Below are 21,137 nucleotides of genomic sequence, written 5' to 3'. Positions count from 1 at the left end.
ACATTTGTACTGTGTGACTGCACCTTCCCTCCCACCTCTAACAGCTGACCAGGGAGGATCAGTTGCCTAGGAATTTAAAAATGGATAGAAAGATAATTGTTAATGTCAATGTGGCAGAACTGTTTAAGAAACTGTGAAAAGGGATGGCCATATCTATCATGGAGATAGAAGAAAAGAAGCACACAGAAAAAGAGAAATGAAGATTTCCTGAAATTCCTGGAGCTTCTAGTTTCTAGTTCTGGTTTCTCCTTAAGTCCTGGTTATATCCCTAGCTTCAATTCTCTAAGACCCACCCCTTTTACTCTTATGTTTCCCTTTACTGTTTAAACTATTCTGAGTCAGGTTTCTATTACATGCAACCAAAGAACAGAAACCAATATGGGAAGTCAAAGTGGAGGAGTCCAATGGGCAGCTGGGTGTGCCGATCTGAAGCTCAGAAGAGGGGCAGCCACATGTGGGAGTCCTCAGCGTAGAGATGACAACTGAAGAATTGAAGACATGGGAGCAGGTGGCAAGGCATCAGAGAGAGTGTGGAGAAAGGGGAAAGGGAACAACAGACATGCAGGATGGTGCTGTGTGACACACCAGTACTGAAGAGATGGGCAGCAAAGGAACTTGTAAAGAGTCAGCAAGACCAGTGAGAATGGTGAATTGACAACGAGGGGGGAAGAGGGTTTAAGAAGTATTCACTGTGTTCCACAGAGAGGTGGCAGAAGATGGGGACTCAAAGTGGCCACAGGATTTGGCAACTGGCCAATTAGTTCCTTGGTGAATTTTGCCTGAACGGTTTTAGTGGACTGGTGGAAAGGGAAACTGGAAGGCAGAAGACTGAGTAGTGAATAGGATACAAGGAAAGGAAAATTAGTATATGAGGACTTTTCTCTTTTTAAAGTATTGGTTATGAAATGAAGAGAGAGGTTGAGCAGTTGGTGAAATCCTATTTATTCTTTTAAAATGTAGGCCAAGTATCATCAATTCTGTGAAGCCTCATCTGTCTCCTGTTCCCAACACACATATATACACACATGAGAAGAAAAAGAAGTAACTGCTCTCTTTAACATATTCTCCTGGCTGTTAGTGCATAACACATGGTACTGTCATGCTGTGTCATAACGAGCTATCTGTCTCCACAGCTACACTACTGGGCCTAGTGAGTAAAGACGCTCTATGTCTTTTTCTTTCCTCAAACGCTAAGCCTAGCACAGTGCCTCCTATACAGCAGATGTCAGTCAATGTCTATTGATTAAGCGTTTGAAAATATATGATCTCAGGCTCTGGAATAAGCCAAACCTGGCATTGGGTCCTGGTTTTGCTACTTAAAAAAAATCCATTATCTTCAGCTAACTTAGTTTCCTCATCTGTAAACTTAGGAAATAATATTAAGTACCTTCCTTATATGATTGTGAAGATTTAATCAGATAAATGAGGTAGTATCTAGCATGTATTAAATACTATTAATAACAGTATAATATGCAGTAACTAATAAATGTTACTGATTTTTATTATTCTAAAATCTGATCAGGTCATTTTCCAATTTACCATATTAGATGATACCCACTGCATTCATGATAAAATCTAAACTCCTCACAAGGCCCTTCAGCCTCTGGCCCCCAGTCTAATTCTTCAAATTCATCTGCCAGCTGGCTAGGCACGGTGGCTCACACCTGTAATATCAGCACCTTGGGAAGCCGAGGTAGGTGGATCATTGGAGATCAAGAGTTTGAGACCAGCCCGGCCAACATGGTGAAACCCTGTCTCTACTAAAAATACAAAAATTAGCCAGGTGTGGTAGCAGGTGCCTGTAATCCCATCTGCTAGGGATGCTGAGGCAGGACAACTGCTTGAACCTGGGACACAGAGGTTGCAGTGGGCCAAGATCACGCCACTGCACTATAGCCTGGGAGACAGAGTAAGACTATGTCTCAAAAAAAAAAAAAAAAAATCTGCCAGCTTTTCCTCTGTGGGCATCTTTTACTGTAGTCATGCCAAACTACTTCATCTGCAATTTCTGGAATATACCAAGTTTCTTTACACCTGTGAGAGGTTATTTGCTTATTTGTTTATTTAGAGACGATCTCACTCTGTCATCTGGGTTGGAGTGCAGTGGCACAATTACAGCTTACTGCGGCCTTGGCTTCCAGGGCTCAGGCAATCCTCCCAACTCAGTCTCCTAAGTATCTGGGATTACAGGTGCATGCCACCACACTTGGCTAGTAGAAAGGGGGTCTCATTTTGTTGCCCAGGCTGGTCTCAAGCCCCTGGGCTCAAGTGATCCTCTCACCCTGGCCTCCCAAATTGTTAGAATTATAGGCATAAGCCACTGTGCCCAACCAAGATGTTGTTTATGCTGTTTCCTAGCTTTATCCTACCTGTCTGTTAAGATTCAACCTTCCCTGAACTTTCCACAAAGAGTCAGCATATCCTTCTCTGTGCTCAGAATATACCTCTCCCTGGTGCTTATCATCACGTTGTACTGTAGTCAGTGGAAGTGAGAGAATTCATATACTCAGTGTAATAACAGTGATTATTTTTATTGTAAGTACATGTTGATGAGTCTGTAACCCTATTGATGGCAAATTCCCTAAGATAGAGCCTGCAATGAATTCTTTTCTACATTCCAAGGGTCTCGCAAATTAGGGAACAAATGAACAAACTAGCTCCAAACTCAGTGCTCCTATGGTATCAAACAACCTACCCCCATTAGCAATCAGTCTGGGAAAATGCCTAAAGGTTTTGGGCAAGACTCTGACCTCAGCATTTTAGAAGATCAATCTTAAATGTACCAGGAAACTTGGAAGTTACTTTACATTAATCCTTTACCTGACACAGTAATCCCTGATTCCTAAATGTCTCTGGGGTACCACTTTCCATTGCTGGCAAACTGTCAGAAAGCTTTTCTTGAACAGAAACCCTCAGCTACCAGTGATTTTCACGGGACTCTGGCTTTCTAAAATTATACTTCTACAATGTTTGATTTTAAGTATTTCTTTTGAAATCAGAAAAAGACATTTTCATAGAAGGAAGTAATTTTTCACCTATTAAATCAAAACCGTTCTCACTGTAGCTCATGCCCTTTGGACTAATTATGTCTTTTGGGGTACTGAAAACAATCTGCTCTCTTTTATATATGAGAAATTTTACACTACTTGACAACAGTTATCATGATCATCTTTAGTCATCCTTTCTTTAGATTCAACTGTTTCCTGAAAATGTGTTTAAACTCCCTGCTCCTTCTTATTTCTAAATGAACACACTGGTATCCTTTTGATGATTAGCCCTGGGCCCTCAGCTCAGTTGGTACTACTCTAGACAGAGGTCTTGGTATGGAAGTAATAAGGGGTTCTGGACTGAATCATTCTTTAGTGACATGATGAGCTCTGGGGAGACAGGCACATCTTCCCTCCCTCAAACTGTACTAATGGATAATATGGACTGCTGTGGTCTGAGTGAGATGGCATCTGGCCACCTTACTGAAGAGGCTGATAGCAAAGGAAATGCTAGTGCAGGAAGCAGTGCTTAAGAACTCTCATATGCTTTGCTCTTGGCCATCTCTGGAATACTTTACCTTTAGCCTCCCAGAGATTTTTCACACGGGGGAGGATCAGGTCTCAAAGCATGTAATTCCCAACTGGAGAACTTCTCATCAAGCAAATGGCTAAACCCATAGTGCAAGCCTCATACCTGCTGTCCCTTGGCTGAGGATAAACAGTTTGAGGGTTCTGCTTAAATCAGTATTTCCAGTAGAATAGAGCCCATCACAGCCACTGGAGCCACTTTTTGGCTTTGTGTAACAAACCTCCTAGTCAAATACTTATGAATACTACCAATGGTGGAGCTTCATGCAGAGTAATACAACTTTGGATTTAGAAATGGAACAGAAGTGAGTTCTTTTGATATTAAGCAGGCTTCTCTCAGTATTGCAGGGAACTGAGGAGGAATCTAAGTCCATCAGCACTATCCGTGAGGGTGGGTAACAAGCAGTCTGTTAAGACTGAGAATACCACTAATGCCCTGATCCTAGCTTGGGATTATGAATCCAATACCAGGTGGAGGTTTTACCAGAACTCCAGCACAAGGACACTCACATCTTGCAAGAGTTTCTCCAGATTTTCTTGAAGTTCATAGAAGTACTGTGATGTAATGAGGCCACTCTGAGATTTATCCAGGCAGTCTCGGGCCATCTCAATCACCTGATGATGAATAAAGCTCAGGGCTCCATCTGCCAAGGGCAGCACGCTGTCTGGAGTGTTGGAGGAAATAAACTCTGCTAGTCGCTCTTCCATTTGTGCAGTGGCCTGGGAAGAAAAGCAAGAAAGAAACACTTCCCTTCTAGTCCCAGCTCAGTTGGAGCTAAGCCTGAAGGATCTGGAAATAGCAGAATAATGGGCTCCCTGTAATCCTGGTTTCCTTACACTGCATTTGGGAAACCTGATAACTGAAGACATTAAAAGATCACCTTCAAGTTAAGTCAAGATGCCTTTGCTTTATATTCAAGGTTCTCTTTTACCTGGCCTTGCCCATCTTCCTTAACTCCTTGCAGGGCAAGCTCTTTTTTTTTTTTTTGAGACGGAGTTTCACTCATGTTACCCAGGCTGGAGTGCAATGGCGCGATCTCGGCTCACCACAACCTCCGCTTCTTGGGTTCAGGCAATTCTCCTGCCTCAACCTCCTGAGCAGCTGGGACTACAGGCACGCACCACCATGCCCGGCTAATGTTTTGTATTTTTAGTAGAGACGGGGTTTCACCATGTTGACCAGGATGGTCTCGATCTCTTGACCTCGTGATCCACCCGCCTCGGCCTCCCAAAGTGCTGGGATTACAGGCTTGAGCCACTGCGCCCGGCCCGAGGGCAAGCTCTTTTGCTATAAGGACATGCAAGTGTTTGCTATCTTCCTCCTTTACTATGCTGTTTCATGCCTCTGTATGCTGTTCCCTGTGTGTGGCTTTTTCACCCTGTCAAGCCTGCCTGGCAAACTCCTAATTCTCCTTCTAATCTCAGTTCAAGCATCGTGTCTCCTCTGGGAAGTCTTTCCTTTCCCCCAGGCAAACTAGGGTTTTCATTCCTCTGTTCTTCTTCCCCTAGACCTCCCAGCTGTGTAAACTTAGTATACGGGCACTGCTGGTTTCTAAACTGGGAAGTCCTTCAAGTCAGAGAGAGTTTCATTTATCTCAGGATCCTCTTACTTAACCTTAGGACCCAAGGGAGTTAGGCAGGTGCTCGGGGAGTTGCTTAGTGAACCTGCCTGGTTGCAGATGGCAAGTTGGAATGGAGGGACTTATAGATAGGAACATGACAGTGACCTGGATCCCCAGAACAGAGTGGAGGTCTGGCTCCAAAGCCACTTAGGGACCTAACTACACAGTCATATCAAAATGACAAATACATATCTGTGAACGAATTCCTAGTTGTCTATCTAAGACTTTGACTTATTTCTTTTGCCACCAGGTGGTGATTTCTGATTTCCAGTGTGTTTTTAGGCAAATGTATACTTACATACATATATATGCGGTGTGTCTATGTGGAGAATGAAAGAGGAAGAGGGGAAAAGAGTGGGAATAAGAGGAGGAAGAAGGAAGTGAAGGAATCTTAACACATTTTCTCTAACAATAGTTCATCCAATAGGAAGTAACTGGAAACGTGCCTATAAACACAAACATCCAATGCTACAAAAACACCTAATATACAAGGAGGGGGAGGACATGCATGAGATACATTTCTCAACATTATATACTCCCACACTTCATAAGCACCATGTACATCAAAATGAATTCCTAGCTGTTTGTTCTGTCTCCTTCCTCACTCTTTTCTCTAGCGCCCACTCCAAAGCTAGAAAGCACAGACCACAGGGTACAAGTTCTGTAGTCCAGTATCCTCTCTCCATCAGGAATAGAGCCTATCTTCAGAAGGTCAGGTCAGAGTGTACAGGCATGTGGTGTTGAAAAAGACATGCAAATAGGGCTGGGTGCGTGGCTCACAGCTATAATCCCAGCACTTTGGGAGGCTGAGGCAGGTGGATCACCTGAGGTCAGGAGTTCGAGATCAGCCTGGCCAATATGGCAAAACCAGCCTCTACTAAAAATACAAAAATTAGCTAGCTGTAGTTGCACATGCCTGTAGTCCTAGCTACTCAAGAGGCTGAGGCAGGAGAATCGTTTGAACCTGGGTGGCAGAGGTTCCAGTGAGCCAAGATTGCACCACTACACTCCAGCCTGGGTGACAGAGCAAGATTCCATCTCTTAAAAAAAAAAGACATGCAAATGGGAAACAAGGTCCTAGTTCCACATATAAGGAGGTTCACAGCCAAACAACAAAGCTGTGAATGGTACTTCTCAGCTATCTCAGGATACCAACCTACTTTCCTCCCTCAGCATTTTCCTGCTTGAAAATATAAATTCAAATGTTAGCAAGCAATTCTGAGATCTGTTTCCTACTTCTACTGCTCTCTCTGGCCTTCTTGCTAATGCAGCCTACTTCTGTCTGTGTACTCTCTGAACCTGGTAATGATGTGGTGCTTAAGAAATCTCTATTAAATAGAGGTGCCATCAGATGGCAAATCCTGTAATGAGTGAACCCTGACTCGTGGATCCTCACGAGCACATTGAGAAATAAAGCATCCAGTTCTTTTTTCCTGTTTAATATATGATGAGATATCTTTCTGACATTCCCCTCTGGATAACTCTACTTCTGGATAGTGAAGAAATAGAGGCCTTGCAAATGCAGTCCCCAAACTCATAGTTTCCTGCTGTCTCCTTCTCAAGTAGTCTAGAAGCCCCTGTGCTGTGTCCACAGCCTCCTGGCTTTCTGTTCTTCTTCTTGGTTATCTCTGGAGGTAGCACTTCATTCCCTTACTCCAGAGTCTTCCCACTGGGGCTGGCTATAGGCAGCCACCCTGGGGGACATTGCCACTCTCCTTTTAAATGCGTCCTTACCTTTGGGAATCTTTCTTTGTACACATGATTCATCATTATTATTTCACTGTCAAAGGAAACTGGGGATCGTCCAGGACTGAAAAAGAAAGAAATGATTGTGTTACTTTAGTGCTATGGAACTAACAAAAAGAAAGATGGCCATCCCCAGAGACTCTGTCTTCAGCAGCCTACATACACCTACCTTAATGGCTACTGAGTTCTAGAGACTTTCTTATTCCTACAGTTTCCAGTATTCCTTGTTCAGTTCCAAATGGTACCATATGGAGCTAAGCTTGGTTTTCAGAGACTTCTGCCCGGCTAGAAAGACCTAGAAAGAGACCTACTCCTAAGCTCACTGGTGGCTTTCCTAGGATAACCTCCCCCAGAATAGGATTCTCTGTGTCCTCTTAGTTTTGCCAGTAGGGTTGGGTGTGCCCCAGCATATTCTTGGAAACAAAGCAAATCAAACAACTACCAAAGCAACCAAAGGAAGACGGTGCACATGTACATTTTTTTGCAAACTAGCTGCAGCCAGTGGACCTAACTTGGGCTCTGACCTGGGGGATGAATGAGGCTAGTCCAGACTGTTATGAGTTATAAGTCTGGGTCATTTACTGAAGAGAGCCAGTATGTTTTCTGCCTTAATTTATTATCTTCCCTGATAACCTAAATCTCCCCCTCTGGCTCATATGTGATTATATCTCCTTAAAGGATTTCAGAGTTGGAGCCGCATAGTTAAATAGATATACGGGTCTTATCCAGTTTACTGCTCCTGACACATGATCCCAGATGTGCTAGTTTCACAACTGTCCCATTTTGTCTTTCTTCCCTGGAATGTGCCATGTTTTGGCCTGCTGTTCTGTTGCACATTACCAAGGATTTAAGAGTAATATAGCAGGGGTTTCTCTGAGCAACACTGTGGGCCCCCCAATCTCAACTGGCCTAAAAGGTACCCTTCTCTATGTATGGGTTGTTGAGACCACCAAGACTCAGGTGTTCCTCTGTGAGACAGAGAAAAGCACTGGGGATCCACACCTGCTCGTTTGTATGCCTGATCCTTTTGCACTGAAGTTCCAGTCATCATCTTCAACAATCTCTAAACCTGAACCAGTCATTGTGGTCTAGCCCAGCTTACTCCTTGTCACTCCTGGTGCAGTGACAGCATTACCTGAGGGGATTCTTTCTGGGAGGAACTGCTGCTCCTCTGGGATCCTACACTGCAGATATTAGCCAATTAATTACTTCTTAGGGACCCTGCAAAAGTGAGCTCGGTCATTAAAGTCATGTTCATTTTAACCTAAAATTCTGGCACTAATTTACCAGTTAACACCAATGAGAACAGAAAATTAAGCATCAGCTGTTAAGGTTTGTTTGGTTTGATGAAGATGTGCCCAGGTGATTCATAAAGACAGATTCAAATGGACATTTAATTCTGCTTTTGAAATGGTCTTCTTCCCCATGCCGGCAACCTGTCTTCAGCAGCAACTTTTTTAGCTGGCCTAGCTCCAGGGCCTATGGGTTCTGGAGCCAGACAACCATCAGAATGGATACCATTGTTCTCCTTTTACTGGATGTAATCTAAAGTATATTTTTGCTGCTAACTACCTTAAAGGGAATAAGAAAGGGACCACTTGACAGTATTGTTAAATACCTCCTGGGGTGATAGGTTGAGCTGTACCTGAAGCCAAGAAGGGCCTGGGCTTTGCTGAACTTGACTCACTCAAACTGGCCAATGTATTATGCCAGGGGTTAGCAAACTGCAGCCTGCAGACCAACTCTGGCCTGCCACCCTTTTTGTTTCTTTTGGTAAATAAAGTTTCTATATTATTTGTAGATGCTTTCATATTACAACAGAGTTGAGGAATGTGACAGAGATATATGATTTATAAAAAAGCCTAAAAATATTCAGTCTTAGCCCTTTATGGCACAAGTGTGCCTATTCCTGTGCTATGCAAACAAACTGAAATCCACATCCACTGGGACAGTGGGCAGAGAATACCCTCACCTGAGGCTCCGGGAGCGGGGCCGCATGGTTGGGGACTGCCGTCCCTCCTCATCTGGTACGCTCTCTGTGCTGAAATGCTTTGTCAAAAAGTGTAGCTCATCAGCTGTAGGCTGGAAAGGCAACTGGTGCAGCTTTTCCTGTGAGGAGCATGACGACTAGAGGGGAAAACATTAACGGGCGGCATTAAAGACATGTCCTAGGGCAGTCCAGGAACGTGGAAGGACTGAAAATGGTCAGGTAACTTCCCAGTCACTGTAAACCCAAAGCAGGTCTTCTTTCCTCTACTCCTTTAGCCTTGCCTGTGCATGATCTTTTTCTTCTCCAGCGCTTCAGAGCCCTCAGCCCTGAGGAACCCAATATACTAGAGTTCTTCAGGAGTTGTGCAGCGAGTTGGACCCAGACCTTCGTGAAATGTTAGAACTGCAAAAGTAGTTAATAAATCATGCTTCCTCACTTGGGACATGTTCTAGGTGTGCCCAGCTGCAAATAACATCCTCTTAAGTTCTCCAGTCCACAGTCTTGAGAGAGCCACCCTGGGGGCAGCTCAGCAATGTTTCCTTTAGGCTGTTATCTGGAGGAGAAATGCCTTTGCTGGATCTGTGAAGGCTGTGCCCAGGCTCTAGGGACACCAGCAGGGAAGAAAATTACTTTTACATCTGAACCTGAAGATTAGACTTGACCTGAATACACTCATGAATTCTAAAAATGTTTCAATGACTAAGGATTCCTGACAACAGCCCACTGCCAATCTCAACATGCCATCTGAGGGAGGGTGCTTGTGCTACCACAGGACTTCCACAGGTGCAGCTAATGCTGAAGCACCCATTCAGCCCCAGGACTGGGGAATTTCCCCTTACCTGATAAGACTGACAAAGAATACAGGCAAGTTGAACACTTTCAGCCCAAGTTCTATTTATCAAATGATCAGCCTCCTGAGTAGCTGGGATTACGGGCATGCACCCCTACACCCAGCTAATTTTGTATTTTTAGTAGAGATGGGGTTTCTCCATGTGGGTCAGGCTGGTGTTGAACTCCTGACCTCAGGTGATCTGCCTGCCTCAGCCTCCCAAAGTGCTGGGATTATAGGCATGAGCCACCACACCTGTCCTCTTTGTTTTTTAAAGACAGGATTTTGCTCTGCTGTCTAGGCTGGAGCGCAGTGGTGTGATCATAGCTCACTGCTGCCTCAAACTTCTGGGCTCAAGTGATCCTCATGCCTCAGCCTCCCAAGCAGCTGAAACTTCAGGTGCATGCCCCCAGGTCCAGTTTCTTTTTTCCTTTTTCTTTGTAAGAGACAGGTTCCTGCTATGTTGTCCAGGCTGGTCTTTTGGAACTCCTACTTCGACCACCCAAAGCGCTGAGATTATAGGCCTGAGCTACTGCGCTTGTGTTTTATACTAAATCCATATTTAAATGGATTTAAATATCTAAATCCATTTAAGAATCAAAGCTAAAGCACCACACTGAGATAACTCTGTTGTCATAGGATCAATACTAAGTGAGAAATCAGCTTTTTTTTTTTTTTTTTTTTTTTTTTTTTTTTTTTTTGGCTAACAGTACACATTTTCTCTCATAGAATACTATAATACATGAAGTTATAAACAGTGAGTGAGATGTCTCCACAGGGTTATTTCTTGGCCCCACTTTAATAAATGATTTGGATCAAAGTTGCAAAAAGTATTCACACCATCTATAGCTAACGTGAAACTGGTGAGGCAATGTAAACTACAGTGGGCAAAACTGGTGTTTTAAAGAATCCTGATAAGCTATAGCACTGGGCTCAGTCTATTAAAATTTGCAAAAAAGTAATCTTTATACATATATGAAACTCTTACATTGGTTCTAAAAAAAAAATCACTTGTTTTAGTAAAGAGTTATGGGAAAGGGGATGTTTACTAGGGAATGATCTTAACAGTTGCCAAAGACCAGTGACATCTTTGGATTAATGTGATAGTAATATCTAGGTTGGGAAAGGAAATGTACTCCTTTTCCCTGCTCGAGAATCGTGAATAAAGGCACACTAAGCAGGGAAGACCTGAAGAATGCTGCAAGAAATGGGGATGGGGTCAGCAGGTCTATGGTCTGATTCTGCATGGGCTCCGAAGACTAAAACACTCCATATAGGGCCCTTTACAGAAAAAGTTGGCTAACCATGGCACTGTGGTTTTAATAAAAAGTTGCTCGGCTGGGTGTGATAGTTCACACCTGTAATCCTAGCATTTTGGGAGGCCAAGGCAGATGGATTGCTTGAGTCCAGGAGTTTGAGACCAGCCTGGGAAACATGATAAAATCCCATCCTACAAAAAATACAAAAATTAGCCTGCTATAGGCTGGTAGCATGCCCCTGCAGTCCCAGCTACTCAGGAAGCTGAGGTGGGAGGATCATCTGAGCCTGGGGAGGTCAAGGCTGCAGTGAGCCGTGAATGCACCACTGCACTCCAGCCTGGGTGAGAGTGATACTCTCTTGTTTCAAAAAAACAAAAAAGCGGCTCAATGAGGGCTTACTTAAGGGTCAATTGTGCATAGCAGCAATTAGTACAGCTCTTGTGTTTTGGGCTAAAACATTCTCCAAAATAAATAAACATTTTAGAGACAGGTCCAGCTTTTTGCTTCAGATGCATCAAACTTGGATATCAAATAACCATCACTCTTCCCTTCTTTTTTGAAAGAAAAAGGGGAAAAAGAGGGAAAAGTCTACTAAGTTTTTTGGATATAAGAAATGTGATCTGCTCTTGGTTCCAGTTCTAGAAATAAGGATGCAGGAGCAGGAGAAGTGTGCTTAGGAGCCCCCATATTTGGTCTCACTGTCAAAGCAAAAGTTCATCCTCGAGCCCTCCTTTGCCTCCACTAGAAGTAACCAATTTCCAGAGAGGGCACTGGTCATCCTTTCTGAAGGCACTTATGGAGCTGGCTATGGCTGGGAGGGGACACCAGCCCTCTGGTGCACTCTGCATCATCTCTAAGCAACCTCTTTGAGTTTGCCTTTGGAGAAAAAGCTGAGAACGATTTTGTAACACTAGATAACCCAAAGGAAAGTACTTTCTCAGGGTGAAGGAAGTACGGCCATAGATTTGACCACTTACGGAGACAGTGGAGCTAGGAGTGTTAGTTCCATATCCTGAAGAGGGCAAAGAGGCCAAAGACCAGCGCCGTCCATCAGTCCTGTATGCAAGAAAAAAGTATTAGGCAGTTTCTACAGGACTCTACCCTGACCCACAACCTGCCTGTCTGTCCATCAGCATTTTGGGGCAGCTGATTCACTGTAGGGCTCCTCCTTAAGACATTACGGGTCAGTCCAGTACATGCTTTTATTCCTCTCTCCTACAGAGGGTCTATTGTTGTTTTCCCTGCAAAGACAGATATCTCTGACTATAAAAGAGTCCATGACTTTGAATAACATAAGAACATCTGTCATAAAACACTGTGGTTTTGGAATAAATATTTTCATACTCTCAACTTACTTTCAGAGAAACAATGACAGAGGATTCCAGCTACAGGCATCTTCACAAGATAGAATTGCCACTGAAATACAGCTATTTCCATTTTGGAAGGCTCCACGTAAAGGGTTCTGTGGTCTTCCTCAGGCCACTGGCTGACAACAGGAAGAAGTGAACCACCGTCTGGGTCTGAACTGAGCATTAATCAATGGCAAATAGTTATAGGCTGCCTAGGAGCCATTAGGACCCATAAAACCAATCTTTGGGAATATTTGTCAAACAGCGATAGTAACTTTATGAATGAGATGGGAGGTAACATACCCTTGGCTGTATATGAGACTCTGGGGGAGGCTTTCTGCTGCTCTCAAAAGGATGCTCCCCAAAGCACTCATCAAAGCAAACAAACTAACCCCTCCCCCAGTTATTTGCTTTACTGTAGAGGGGAAAGATCAAGCAGATCTCTAGTTTGAAACATTTATAATATGAACATGTGATTCTTTGCCTGGACTGTGGGATGTAGTGTATTCTTTTTTTGTAGAGCTTGAAGGTACAGCCTCCTCTGGTTGAAGTTAGCTACAAAGTTTTTTTGTTGCTACTCGCAGAACCTTAGACTATCAGCAATGGAGGATCTTTGCAAGTTCATATTACAATTTATGGAGAAAACCACTAAGATTTGGGTGATTTGTTCAAGGCTTCATGGTTATGGTAGGGACAGGGAGAAGAAGCAAAAAGAGGAATAAATCTTGCTGGGGCTTCTCCCTTTGAGGCACTCCCCCCCACCCTCACCTATACCTAGCGGCTTTTGTAAGCTGAAGGTTTCATGCCACATGCACATGACTCAAACTTCACGCTACCCTGGTAGCAGCACATATAGGCTGTAACTCTGCTGGAACCTAGTCTCTGAGATTCAGACACATCCAGGAAGGTACTCAGACAGGATGTTCTTTTTGACCTCTTTGCTGGGTCCTGGGAGCGCTACACAATAAAGCAAGTCCATTCCAGGAAAACAGATCAGCAAAGATGAGACAAGTATAACTCAGGAATGGATTTCCCAAACCTTTGTCAAATATACTTTTGCACATGTGAGTCTTCCTCCCCTTAGACAGAAATAGAAGTCAGTTGCATGGCAGCTATTTCTCTGTATGATGAACAGCAGGGGCCACCAGAGTCAGGAACAAAATGCCACCACATGATGCCTTTATTTCCTCTATCTGGTCACCACAGTCACCTGAATGACTGAGGAAAGTTGTGGGAATAAGGGTGACTTGTCCCTAAGCTCAGAAGTTTGGAAATATTCAGCAATTCCTGCCTCTAAGCATATGAGCTCTGAGCCTTGATTCCAGCAGGTAGAGGGAGATCCCTTTGGGCCTCTTTGCAAGATAGGGAAGGCCCAATGTTCATATCCACAGTCACAGAAGAATCATCACAACCAGTTTTCACCAATCACAACATCACAAACCATACTGTCTGGCCATGCATAGCAGTTTCCCAGCCCCTCTTCCCATTATACCCTCTATTACCTGTCGGCTCTGTGGCTATGGCTGTAGTAAAAAAAAAATACACATTATAGTGAGAACCAAAGGAACCAGAGAGAGTGGTCTTTTTGAACCTTGGTATTTGGTCTAGCTTGGCACATTCCTTCTGTTTAGGAATGCATGACAGTTTGAAGTGAAATTGTAGTACCAATGGGTCTATCCTTAGCATTTCATTCAATCTGTCTTTTGTTTGATATTGCAAACTAATGTGATTCTCCAAAGTGCCAGCCTGACCTCATAACCAGAAACAGACAATTCCCAATAAATCTGTTTGGCAGGGTTGAAACACTTCTCCCCACCCACACCAATAACTAGCAGCTTTTCCTACTATGTTCTATAAGAGGACAGCCCAGAGATCCATGTTCCATACACATGACTCAAATGTCATGCCATCTAGCACAGACCTACTTGGGTCTCAGCGGCAAAAACCAGGTCCTGAAGCCTCCTAGTTGGTTCTACTCATAAACCCAGGCAATGGAAGACACACGGTATCAATGGAACAGGCTGTTCCCTCTGCCTCTAATGGGTCCTCACACCTAACGTTGCAGCTGCTTCTCATTCTTCAGAGAGGCTTGACATGGCCATCCAGTGGAGATTCTCTGGTCTTAGTCTCTTCCTGTTCTTTTTTTGTTTTTGCTTTTTGGAGATAGACTCTTGTTCTATTGCCCAGGATGGAGTGCAGTGGCACGATCTAGGCTCACTGAAACCTCCGCTGCTTGGGTCCAAGTGATTCTCCTGCCTCAGCCTCCTGAGCACAGGATTACAGACCTGTGCCACCATGCCTGGCTAATTTTTGTATTTTTGGTAGAGACACGGTTTCACCATGTTGGCCAGGCTTGTCTCAAACTCCCGATTTTAAGCGATCTGCCCGCTTTGGCCTCCCAAAGCGCTGGGATTACAGGCATGAGCCACTGCGCCTGGCCCTCTTCCTGTTCTTTCATGCAACATCATGCTGTCCCTCTCTATGATGCTTGTCATAGTTTATAACCATATACTTGTCTTTCTCTCCTACTACTCATTGGTCTCCCCACCAGGGTACATAGCTTTCAACAAATGAAGGTATCTCTATTAAAGGTGATTTGATTGTGGTTGAAGTGAGACAGAAAATATGCAAATAAGAAAATATCAGGAATTGAAAAGTACTAGTTTGAAAATAAAACTGGATGATTTGATAGAAAATTACAAGGAGACCCCTTTAGATTGAATGTTTAGGGAAGGCCTCTCTGAAGAGGTTATATTTAAGATGAGACATGAATGGTAAGAATGAGTTACTTAAATGAAGAGCAGAGGGAATAGCATTCCTTACAAAGGAAACAATCAGTACACAGACTCTCTCACATCCTGAGTTTGAGGGAAGTAAGGACTATGTCTGTTTTGCTACCAATACATAACTAAGCACCCAGCTGACCACACCTGGCTCTAGTTAGTGGTGCTCAGCAAATATTTATGGAATGAATGAGAAATAACTCAATGCCACCTATGGGGATCTGGCCACAGGTCTTGCTGTCCCAGCTTGTACCTACTCTGAGACTACAGTTCATACACATACAGTCCAGGCAAGAAGTCTGGGATAAGTCTTTCCAGCTGGGTTGGAAAAAAAAAAATGCATTAATTCAGCATATTCTTATACTATAAGTGATCTTATCTGGATCCTTGCTTAACAGATTGGAAGTTTCACAGGGTAGGAGAGATGAGCCCATGAAACAAACCTGGATAAAATTTATTTTGAATAAGGCAAGTGGGTTGATGAGGGGAAACCCTAGTCAGCCATCAAACTTCCCTCAACCTGTTCAAGTTCTTTTCAGCTACAAAGAATCCTGGAAAGAGGATCAATTTCTTTTGGGTTATCATTGGAACAGTGAGTTAACACTATTTCCAGGAGCCTCCCTTTTTCCTAATATGTCTTTTTAAAAAAAGTAATCTAAGTATTAAAACTGTCCTGGCTGGCCGGGTGTGGTGGCTCATGCCTGTAATCCCAGCACTTTGGGAGGCTCAGGTGGATGACTTGAGGTCAGGAGTTCAAGACCAGCCTGGCCAACATGGCGAAACCTCGTCTCTACTGAAAATATAAAAAACATTAGCTGGGCATGGTGGCAGGTGCTTGTAATCCCAACTACTCGGGAGGTTGAGGCAGGAGAATTCCTTGAACCCAGGAGGTGGAGGATGCAGTAAGCCGAGATTGTGCCACTGCACTCCAGCCTGGGGGATAAGAGCAAGACTTCATCTCAAAAACAAAACAAAACAAAAAAAACAAAAAACAAAAAACTGTCCTGGCCTCCAGCTATATTACATTCTCCATCCCTTAAAGGTTACAAATCTGGAACCATAATTTTCCTGCAGGTCTTATACCAGACTAACTCTAACCAAGAACAATTTTAAAAATAAAAAATAAAATATAGGCCGGGCGTGGTGGCTCAAGCCTGTAATCCCAGCACTTTGGGAGGCCGAGGCGGGTGGATCACGAGGTCAAGAGATCGAGACCATCCTGGTCAACATGGTGAAACCCCGTCTCTACTAAAAAAATACAAAAAAAATTAGCTGAGCATGGTGGCACGTGCCTGTAATCCCAGCTACTAAGGAGGCTGAGGCAGGAGAATTGCCTGAACCCAGGAGGCAGACGTCGCGGTGAGCCGAGATCGCGCCATTGCACTCCAGCCTGGGTAACAAGACCGAAACTCCGTCTCAATAAAAAATAAATAAATAAATAAAATAAAATATAATAAATATAAGCCTGCCAAAGAATCTTAGGAAAGTCCTGACAAAAGCTGGGCCCGGTGGCTCATGCCCATAATCCCAGCACTTTGGGAGGCTGAGGTGGGTGGATCACCTGAAGTCGGAAGTTTGAGACCATCCTGACCAACATGGAAAAACCCTATCTCTACTAAAAATACAAAATTAGCTGGGGGTGGTGGCACATGCCTATAATCCCAGCTACTTGGGAGACTGAGGCAGGAAAACTGCTTGAACCCAGGCAGTGGAGGTTGCAGTGAGCCAAAATTGCGCCACTACACTCTAGCCTGGGCAATGAGCGACACTCCAGCTCAAAAAAAAAAAAAAAAAAAAAGTTCTGACAAGAAATCATGTGTGAAAAAATGAAAGAAAGAGAGAGAGAGAGAGAGAGAGAGAAAGAGAGAAAGAGAGAAAGAAAGAGAAAGACAGAAAGAAAGAAGGAAATCATGTGTGGTACAGAGCCTAGGTATGTGATTTGGATGGATTAATCTCATTCAGCTCAGATTTCTCCAAAGGCCTGATGATACTCCAGCCATAGGCAGAGCTGTCAGTGTTGCTGCCATGGGCCAGAGACAGGTTTATATCATTCTGAAGAGGGGAGAGACATGAGAGGACTATAGGCATGGCTCTGTATGCACCAAATCTTTCTAAATACTTGGAAGGAAAAGTGAAGTCCCTGTAGTCTCTTTATCTGCCACACAAACTCCAGCTCAAAGTCAAGGAGAGAGGCACAGAGGGCCCTTCCAGCCCCTTTAAACTAGCTGGGTTAGAGGGGACAAAGAGAATAACTTTCGGTCCTCCTAGAGGTTATTTTCTCATTGATCACTCTAGGATAGCTCTCAATTGAGAGTATAATGCTTCGGAACATACCCATAGGACATCAGGTACTAAAAAAAAAAGTGAATTATAAAAATAAATCTACTTTTACTTAATATCTACTCTCCTGTTCAAACATTCAAACACAAATACATGGGGCACCTACAAAGCAAAACCAGAATACGATGATTACAACCTGGAAGACAAAAGCAAAGAGAGAGTTTTGATGGATGGGAGCCTCAGGTAATACAATGGAATGAGTAGTGACACTTAAAGGAGGAATCTGACATTCAATTAACCCTCAAGCAAGTGCCACATGTGTTGGTCCCCGAGGTTTTCTATCAACTTACCTACGGGCAGGAACAAAGGAAAAGTGAGCAGGTGCATTTGGAGAGAAATTCCGGGGGCTGTCCAAAGGACTGTTACCTGTGGGTGGGAAAGGAAACAAAATTCTGTGAGGTTTGCTTTTGGGGAAAGCTGACATGACCTTCAGGCAAGAAATCTTCCCGTAGCACTGGCAATTAGTATATATGGTTATTTTCTCAGTTCCACTATCAGTTTAATGAGTCTCTTTCCGTAAAAGTTTTATAGCCCCGGTTTTCTCCCTTGTTCCAAAGTTTCCTATAACAACCCATGTCTCTCAGACATCCATTCTAGATCTAGCAGCAACTTGACTATTTCCTGCCCTCCTAGGAACACAGCTGAGACTTTAATCTGTCTTGTCAAGTGAACCAACATTCAGAAGGCTTAATGAGTTCATTCAGTATAGAAGGTAGAGCCAAATGTTCATGCTTTCTCAAAGGGCAATAGGACCCTTAATCCAAAAGTTTCTTGCATATATATCTCTGCAGTGTATCCAAAGGCTAAACCAGGAACATGTGTGCTTTAAGGGGAAAGAGAGGTTCTCAGGTAGGGACTCAGGATAGTAGTAACCCTTAAGATAGTTCATAATAAAGGTCCCCCAACTCTACAAAGCAAACCATCATTTCTTACTAGTTTTCACGTGTCCCTTGTAACTTGCTAACTTAAAGCTCAGAAGCTTTGAACAAAACCCTATAAGTTTACTTTTTTGTACTAATCCCAACAGTTCTTAAACCTAAGCCTGCCATGCTTCTCTGGGCTATCTTCTAGCTGGGGGCTGGTGCATAGGAGCCCCTCACTGGCAGAAGTTGTTAATATGACTCTACTCAAAAGCCCATATTGAGGTAAGCACCATACTCCATGCTGTGCTGGCACCCCTCTAGCCCCTGTCCACCTCCTCACTTCTGTGCTTACCTCCCAGGGGCCTGGTACTTCAACATGCCCCGGCTTTTTCTTGGAGAGTATGTTTCCTGCACAGGGTAGGGATGTTCCAAGGTGCCCAAAACTTACCCCTTTGTTTCCCATTATCTCTATCCAATAGGGCTTATACAGCACTTAATGTCTTTTTATACTGATCTAGTAGAAAGCAGTCTCTCAATCAGTGCCCCTACTACCCTATGCAGCAGCACTTCTGTAACAATTATATAATGGCATTATTTTTAATTGAAATAATTAGAAAGAGGCATTTTCAGCTTGCTGTCACCACCAGGTGCATAAAATACACAACTTCATCCAGTGAATCTGCTCTCAACTTTGCGTGACCTCTAGGTTTTTCATGCTCTGTGTTAGGGTTATTGGTTATGACCTCTCCCCATCTTCTGGCTAGCGGGCACCAGGATCTAAAGGAAGTGATCCTGAGTAGCTACTTCCTTAGCCAGGAGTTAATTAGGATCAGGGCTCCTCAGAAGCATTAAGGCCTTTTTTTTTTTTTTTAAATTCTATTCTTTTTTGATAGTTTCATCTCATGCAAAGATTAACAAATACCCATAGTTTGATTCTTGGCATACAAAGTCAGATGCTGTTTATTGCTACCCAAAGCTACCCAGCTAAAGCCTCAAGGAGATGCCTGGACAGGAGCATCCGACAATGACTAGTCTTCCAAGGACTGGGCTGGTTACAGAGGCACAACGAATCTTCCGGGTACTCACAGTAGAGCTAGGGTTATGTAACACACACATGTCAGAAATAACTAACACCAAGAGGGAAAAGAAAAGTGGCAAAAACTAACTAAACAGCACCACTGCGCTGTAAGACTTCAAGCAGAGGGAGGGGAAAGTGGGGGATACAGAAAAAAAGAGAGGAAGAAATAATAGCTGACAATTTTGCAAATTTGATAAAAAGCATATCTCTATATGTTGTGTGACGGGTCCTTTACCAGATTACTTAGGGGTGCATATGTTCACTGTCTGAAACCTGAAGGCTAGGCCACGGCAATAGTACCCAGCTGAGGAGCAGGTATCCCTGAGAACCAACCAAACATCTCAGAGAGTATCTGAGAACCTCCCAAGAAAAACAGTCTCACTGTTCAAACACAGTAGACAAAGATCCAGGAAATTAGCTTAAAAGCAGTTTAGAGGGAGCCGGGCACATGCCTGTCATCCCAGTGTGGGAGGCTGAGGGGGGCGGATTGCTTCAGTCCAGGAGTCTGAGACCAGCCTGGGCAATATGGTGAACACCCCATGTCTACAAAAAAAAAAAAAAAAATTTAAAAAAAAAAAAAAAAAGCAGTTTAGAGACAGGAAGCAGCCTGGATCTCTAGAGCTGTCCTGCTGCCATCCAGGAATGCCCTGTATTTAAGTTTAATAAACTCATCTACTCATCAAGTTGAACTTCTCTGAGTCATTCTTTGGTCTCATGGTTCCTTCCCAGTTTAGGTGGGACATTTACAGTCATTTACAGACATTAAAGTTTTTCTTGTAACATCACAAATCTAAGAATCTCTAAGAACCCCAAACATGAGAAAGAGGAAGAGAATTACATCAAACTACATCATAGTCAAATCTCTTAAAACTTAAACTACAGAGAAAAATCTTAGGAGTGGCTAGAGCTTGGTGGAGCTGGGTGAAGTGAGAAGATAGGGTGAAGTTAGAAGATACGTTATATAGAGGAACAAAGGCAAGGATTATAGCAACTTCTCGTTGGAAACAATGCAAGAAGATAGCAGAGCAGTATCTATAAATTATGGAAGATGTGGCTATTCTCCCGCCAACCTAGAATTCTAGACCCAGCTCTTGGGTAGTGAAGAATTTGACTGGCCTTAGTGTCCAGTTCCTGGGAAGGAGCCCCTAAATCCTTGGAATTTCCCAAGTGATAGGAACACTTTTGTTATTCATGATGGGGCCTGATACTTTATTCTAACGATATAACTCAGGATGTGGGCTGGTCACACCTGAAAGACCAACCATGTGATTAGCAGGTTGGGGCTTTGAGGACTGGTGCAGTGAGTGGTTTACGCCTGTAATCCTAGCACTTTGGGAGTCAGAGGTGGGTGGATCACCTGAGATCAGGGGTTCCAGATCAGCCTGGCCAACATGGTGAAATCCCGTTTTTACTAAAAATTCAAAAGTTAGCTGGGCATGGTGGAGTACACCTGTAATCCTAGCTACCTGGGAGGCTGAGGTAGGAGAATTGTTTGAACCTAGGAGGCAGAGGTTACAGTGAACCAAGATTGTGCCATTGAACTCCAGCCTGAACGACAGAGTGAGACTCTGTCTCAAAAAAAGAAAAGAAAAGAAGAAAAAAAGGAAAGGGAAGGAAAGAAGGAAAGAGAAAGGGAAAGGGAAAGGAAAAGAAAAGAAAGAAAAGAAAAGAAAAGAAAAGAAAAGAAAAGAAAAGAAAAGAAA

The 21,137-nt window shown here is 43.5% G+C and overlaps 1 protein-coding gene across 9 annotated transcripts in view; it reads right to left on the bottom strand.

The window, feature by feature from the left end:
* MAST2 (microtubule associated serine/threonine kinase 2) overlaps nt 1–21,137 on the bottom strand; it is a 239,088-nt gene that overhangs the window by 17,664 nt on the left and 200,287 nt on the right. For 7 of the 9 annotated variants that reach the window (XM_032247417.1, XM_032247423.1, XM_032247418.1 and 4 more), the window contains 6 exons: nt 17,784–17,859; nt 13,873–13,893; nt 11,999–12,077; nt 8,916–9,070; nt 6,932–7,007; nt 4,086–4,295 (listed from right to left, as the gene is read on the bottom strand). In XM_032247417.1, coding sequence (XP_032103308.1) covers nt 4,086–4,295; nt 6,932–7,007; nt 8,916–9,070; nt 11,999–12,077; nt 13,873–13,893; nt 17,784–17,859 — 617 coding nt within the window. The remainder of the gene's footprint in view (nt 1–4,085; nt 4,296–6,931; nt 7,008–8,915; nt 9,071–11,998; nt 12,078–13,872; nt 13,894–17,783; nt 17,860–21,137) is intronic. The other 2 variants (XM_032247419.1, XM_032247421.1) reach the window with 1 other exon arrangement.

Source organism: Sapajus apella, unplaced genomic scaffold, assembly GCF_009761245.1.
Source record: "Sapajus apella isolate SASKATOON/1434 unplaced genomic scaffold, GSC_monkey_1.0 scaffold62, whole genome shotgun sequence".
Lineage (NCBI taxonomy): Eukaryota > Metazoa > Chordata > Mammalia > Primates > Cebidae > Sapajus > Sapajus apella.
This window is presented reverse-complemented; position numbering and strand designations above follow the sequence as displayed.